Below are 6,027 nucleotides of genomic sequence, written 5' to 3' on the forward strand. Positions count from 1 at the left end.
AGATTGACCCATCTGGGTACTAGTGTCATTACTGCAGTCAGTTTAGCCTGTCATTGTTAAGACGTATGGGTCTCCCTGCATAGTTTCTTCTGGGCTACCCTTCCTTTGACCATAGAGAGCAGGATTTTCTTGTTTTTGTTTTGTTTTCCCTATACCTGTTAGTGGTTCTGGATTGCAGATATTTCTGGTGTCCAGTCTGAGATATATGGTAGACAAAAAGATAACTGAGGGAATTCATCATGGTGTATATTTTAAAATCTTGAGGTTTCTAGCTTATCCCCACTTTCTTCTTTCCATATTTAGAGTCCTTTTATGATTGTCTATTGAATTATTTTCAGACTATTTAGTTTGTATTTATTGGGGAGGAGAAGGGAAAAGGGAGTTGACACCATCTTGTACCAGAATGAGAAGCTCTTATATCTAGATTTTTAACCAAAGACAGTGCAAAACTTAGATTCACACAACAAGTATACATAGCAGATTCATTTGTAATCACCAAAAACTGCAAATAACTCCAAGATCCTTCAACTGTCAACCAAGAATACTATACCTAGGCAATGATGTCCTTTTAACATCCATACAGTGGATTGTTACCCAGCAATAAAAAAAATGAATACTTACCACACCATATAGAATTCTCAAATGCATTATGCTAAGTAAAAGAAACCAGTTTCAAAAGGCAACAAACTATTATTCATTCTATATGAAATTCTGGAAAAAGTAAAATAATAGAGACAGAGTAGAGATCTGTGGTTGCTAGGGTCTGGTGGTGGAGTAGTGGTTGATTACAATGGGGCACAGGGGAATTATGCTTTATGTATTTTGGAAGCTCAGTTATTGGGTGCATATACATAGTCTACAGTATTAAGTTATTAGTGTGAATGTTGAAAGAAGTAATAGTGAGGTTATTTTTTTTACAAAGTTCTCATTTATTAAATATATATTAAAGTATTTATGGATTAAATGGTAAGATTTTTGTTGTTTGCCTTTTTACAAAAGTATGTATTCTAATAAGGAAGAAGTAGTTAACTTTGTAGCCTGATGTAGAGAGGATGAGTAAGGTATAAACAGAGAAAAAATCATTGGATTTGGCCAGCTGGAATATTGATAATGTTGATCAGTGCAGTCCCTGTGGAGTGAGAGTGATAGAGACTGGCTGGAAATGGTTGAAGAGAAAATGGTAGGAAGAGAAGTGGAAATAGCAACAACATAAAATGTTAGGAAGAAAAGTGGAAATAGCAACATGTTTTGCTATGAAGAGAAGCAAAAATCTGAACAGAAATTGACCAAGAGCATATTTGTTAAGGATGGAAGAGGTAGACACTGATAATTTAGATAGTAGGGTTTGGATGCAGGGTAAAATACCTTGAGATGGTAACAGGGTAGTGGAGGGGTTGAGCTTTGATGGGATCAAAGACCATTTATTTCAGCTGAAGGGAAGGCAACAATTATGGTCCAGATGGCGCTGGGATGGATAATGTGGTGGTGTGAAGATGGAGGTCCAGTCTGTTCCCATTTCTTCAGTTAAGTGTGTGGTGACATAATCAAGTTTAAGGGTAGAAAAAGTAGAATTGGACATTTGGAAAGGAGGTGATATGGATATTCAACTCAGAAAATGGAGATGCAAGCATATCAGAGAAATGTATCGGTAAATTTGTCCAGTAGATATCTGCAGTCATGAATATAAAATGATACCATGCCTCAGGGTTGTTTGTTTTGCTCCCGTCATGCTCACTTTTCTGTAGGCACAGAGCAAGGAGATGGTTGAGTTTACCCCACACACTGTTTGCACGGAGAGTACTAAGAGGACTCAAGTTGTGCAGGGCAGAGATTACAATGATTACCCATAGAGTCTGAACTGGGTAAAGAAAGATGCAAGGACATGATGGGGATGACGGCTGTAAAAACTAAAAAGGTAGGGTCAATAGATTAGAAGACCTTCTCATCTGAAGAAACATTCTATTGGGTGTATTTAAAAGGTTAACTGGAAGGATAGAATAAAGTAATCAGAAAATGGGACACTAGAAAAAGCAATTTGGGCCAGAGAAGAATTACTCGTACTGGTGAGGTCTACAGACACACTGTCCGGTGGAATAGCCATTACCCACATGTGCCCATTTAAACTTAGATTAAATTAAAGATTGAATTCTTTAAAGTTGCACCAGGCACATTTCAAGGGCTTCACAACCATATGTGGCTAGTAACTATCATATTGGCTGCACAGATACAGCACTTCTATCATCACAGAAAGTTCTATTGAATCGTGGGAGTGAGTGAGTGGTTGAGGATGGGAGCAAAAATAATTAGAGGCAAGGAGATTGATAGGACCATCTGGCCAATGGTAAAATCACCAAAAATGGAGATCAGAGTAGGGATGGGATAATATCAGAGGGAGCTCCGTTTGTATCTCAGCCCTTAGGGAAAAGGATTTAAGTAAGGATATTGTGGAGATAGAGTTGGAGTACCATGAACTCCTGTTTTCCATTAACCCCCAGGGTCACACCAGCTCATCAGCCTGCCCAGCTATACCTATCACTAAGACCAGCCTCTTGTCCTTCACGTGGAGCTGCACTGCAGTGTTCCAAAAGAGTCAGGCAAATGTTGGCATTTTCTCTAGGGGCTTGTCGAAAATACCTTGTCTGAGGTATCCCCACCAACCTCAACCCCAGGCAGACAGAGAATACTCTCAGGTCTCTTCCACATGCAGAGGTACTCAGAATCTTCAGGAAGAAGCAGCCCAGCTATTTTCAGATTCCCAGGTGAGAAGAAAGGAATGAGGCTGGGAGTGGGAACTGAGACTCCTGGCTCTGTCATATATCAGGATAGTCTAGGACCCAGTTTCTGTTTTGACAATTGAGTAAATAGCATCTGGTCATCGTAAGTCCAGAATGGGGTCCATGGGCACACGGCGAAAACCTCACTGAAGTTCTTTCCCAGGAAGAAGAGGAGGTAGCATGGCCCAAGACCCAACATTTCCATTAGCTGGGGGAGAACATGAGACATACCAGACCCGATTAGATCTTTACTGGGGACAGGAGACCCAGTGCCCCTTCTTGCCAGCCCTTAGGGGTTGATGATCTCAATGTGGAACTGTAGGTGAGTGGCTGTGACTACACAGTGGCCCCGGAGGAGAGCACAGGTATAACAGTTTTGGCATTCCCAGTGGCATTGGATGATACGGATGGCATTGAGCACCTGACAGTATCGCCAGTGAATACGCCACATACGGACCAAAGACTGGATCTTGACCACCGCCCTCACTGTATTTGCGTAGGTAACCAGGGCTTCCCTTCGCTTCTTCTGCAGCAGGTTCACCAAGGTCTGCCTCCACCAGCGCTGAATGATCCAGGCCCTGAGGGCTGCATGCAGCAATGTCCGGCGTACCAGGGTGCCACGCCACCAGGCCTGAATCTCTGTGGCTGCTTTTGTTTTTTTCTTTAAACTTTTCTAGGTGGAGATAAGAGAGACCACTCAGGGAACTTCCTGCCATCAACTTCCAAGATCTTCCTGGAAGGGGCCCAGATTCTCTTAACCATTGTCATTTCTTTGAAGTGTTTAGGGGAGTTAGGACACTGCCTAGGAGCCAGAAGACCTGGGTGGTGAGCCCTCCTCTGTCACTATGGGCAGATCACCCTGCTATCAGAGTCACACCATCCTCCTGACGGTCTCACAGGTGTATGGATAAAGGGAAAACTATTAGTAGCTAGAAGGGTGCATTATGGATATGAGGGACCTTGTTAGTCATGCTCTACCTCTTCAGTGCTTATTGGGTTTGGGAGGTTTGGCCTCATAATGCCTTTGCCTGGTATTCTTTGCTAATTCTAGTCCCAACCATCATTGATTGATTTCTCACTGCCACAACAATGTACTTCAATACAGTGGTGGGTTTTCAGCACCCTCATCCCATTTTCTACTCCAGCCCATATTTTGAACATTATACTCTCTAATTCAGAGTCCTCACATTCTCACTTCCCAGATCCACTTGTTCCTTGATGGCTTTCATTCTCTCCATTCACTTTTCATGCTATAGGCTAACCAAGACCCAGAGAGTCCATGCAGAGAAGGGAGTGGAGGAAAAAATGAGCCAATATTGAGTTGACACCTGATTGTTTTAGACTCTGGATCCATAAAAAGCACATTTCCACACCCTCATGACACAGACATAAATGTTCTGGATATCTCCTAACTACATGGAGATTTTAACCCACCTCGAGGTTCTGCTTCTTCTTCCTCTTCAATTCAATTACTTCATCAGCTTCTTCAATTACAATTAGAACTATATTGCCGTGAGTCTGTCATCAGAATTAAATGGGAAATGAATGGATGAGTTAAGACTGTTGTTTACTCTTTATGGCTCTGTATTCAGATACCCTGTGCTTCAGCATCCCTTCTTTTCCCAAGACCTGTGAAGTCCCAGGTGATTTCCACCCCCTCCTAGCTTGCCTAGTAAATCTGGCTACGTCTCTTACACAAAATCGGATCCCCATGGCTTGTCTTTAGATGGTTCATTAGCCTTGATTTCTCTACTTCCCAAAGTCTGGCATGAGTAAAATGAGAGGGACAGCTGAGTTCACAACTGCATTATGACATAAGGATTAGGATATCTACCACAGAGTTGAGTCTTCTTCAGAACAAGCTCCATGGGAATTTTTACTCCCTGTCTACTTTCCTCTTGTCAGAGATGTACCAGAGCTCAGAGTGGAAAGATAGGGCACTTGAGAAACCAGGGCTCTCCTCCAGTGAGGCCCATCCACATCCCTCCTCATTATCAGCCACAGAGGAGAATAGAAGGGACCACAGCAGTGTATCTCCATATAGCTCTCTAGTGTCTTCTCAGACTTAGCATTTCCTGTCTTCCCCTAACTAAGTTTTCAGTGCCTCAATACACCATAGGAAACTAGAAAGAAAGAGAACAGATGAATCAAGAAAAGTGGTAAAGTAAAGACAAAATGTAAATTAAATAGAAAACAAAAATGGGTGGTGGAAAGTAAATTTAAAAGGTGGTATTTTAGAAAAGACCAGTATTAAAGATAAATGCTCCATGAACTTAGGTGATGGAGAAAGAGAACAAAAATGAAACAAGAAAGGCAAGACAATCACAAGGAGATTTAAATAAATATAAGAATATCATGGTAACAACGGGGTGCCTGAGTGGCTCAGTGGGTTAAAGCTTCTGCCTTCAGCTCAGGTCATGATCTCATGATCTCAGGGTCCTGGGATTGAGCCCCACATCAGGCTCTCTGCTCAGCAGAGAGTCTGCTTACCGATCCCCCTCTCCGTCTGCCTTTCTGCCTACTTGTGATCTCTCTCTGTCAAATAAATAAATAAATCTTAAAATAAATAAATAAATAAATAAAAGAATATCATAATAACAAATTTGACATTTGTTTGACATTCCTAAGAGGAAATGTTTTCCTAACAAAATGTAAATTAAATTAATCGAAGAAATATGTAAAACTTGATAAATTGAGAAGGATATTAAAGATCCACCATAAACAAGTCCCCAAGACCAGGTAGATTCATATCCAAACTCTAAAAAAAAACTTTACATATTCAGGTATTTCCAATGTGACAAATATTCAAGTCTATTGGACTGAGATTTCCAACAAGCATTTCATGGTGTCAGTGTTAGTTCCCTGAAAAGTTCTGCTAGGATTTTTGATTTGGGGGAGAAAGGCTACCTTCTGATACTGAGTTCCCTCTAAGACCATGGATTATTCCTCTCTTTGCTTAAGAATTCTTTATGTCTTTAAAAAAAAAGAATTATTTTATGTCTTTCTAGAAGGTTTAACAATTTTTCTCTATAAAAGCCTTTTTTTAGAAGATTTTATTTTTGAGTAATCTCTACAACCAACGTGGGGCTCGAACTCACAACCTTGAGATTGAGAGTCACATGCTCCACTGACTGAGCCAGCCAAGCACCCCTGTAAAAGTCTTTTTTTTAGATATAATTTATATTCTATAAAGCTCACTATTTAAAACTACAATCCAGTAATTTTTAATATATTCACAGAGTTGTGCAACTAT

At 40.7% G+C, this 6,027-nt stretch overlaps 1 protein-coding gene across 2 annotated transcripts; it reads right to left on the reverse strand.

Annotated features, from left to right (window-relative positions):
* Positions 1 to 3,016: 3,016 nt before the first annotated feature.
* On the reverse strand, positions 3,017 to 4,547 carry IQCF2 (IQ motif containing F2). Of its 2 annotated transcripts, none has more exons than XM_047712501.1 (3): positions 4,470 to 4,547; positions 4,209 to 4,292; positions 3,017 to 3,447 (listed from the first exon to the last, which is right to left on the reverse strand). In XM_047712501.1, exons 1-3 carry the CDS (start codon positions 4,485 to 4,487, stop codon positions 3,064 to 3,066), a joined length of 486 nt encoding a protein of 161 aa, XP_047568457.1. In that variant the 5' UTR covers positions 4,488 to 4,547; the 3' UTR covers positions 3,017 to 3,063. The 2 variants fall into 2 exon arrangements, with proteins under 2 accessions (XP_047568457.1, XP_047568524.1); XM_047712568.1 differs by having other exon boundaries at positions 4,209 to 4,264; positions 4,470 to 4,517.
* Positions 4,548 to 6,027: the final 1,480 nt, after the last annotated feature.

Source organism: Lutra lutra, chromosome 1 (genome assembly GCF_902655055.1).
Source record: "Lutra lutra chromosome 1, mLutLut1.2, whole genome shotgun sequence".
NCBI classification, from domain to species: Eukaryota; Metazoa; Chordata; class Mammalia; order Carnivora; family Mustelidae; genus Lutra; species Lutra lutra.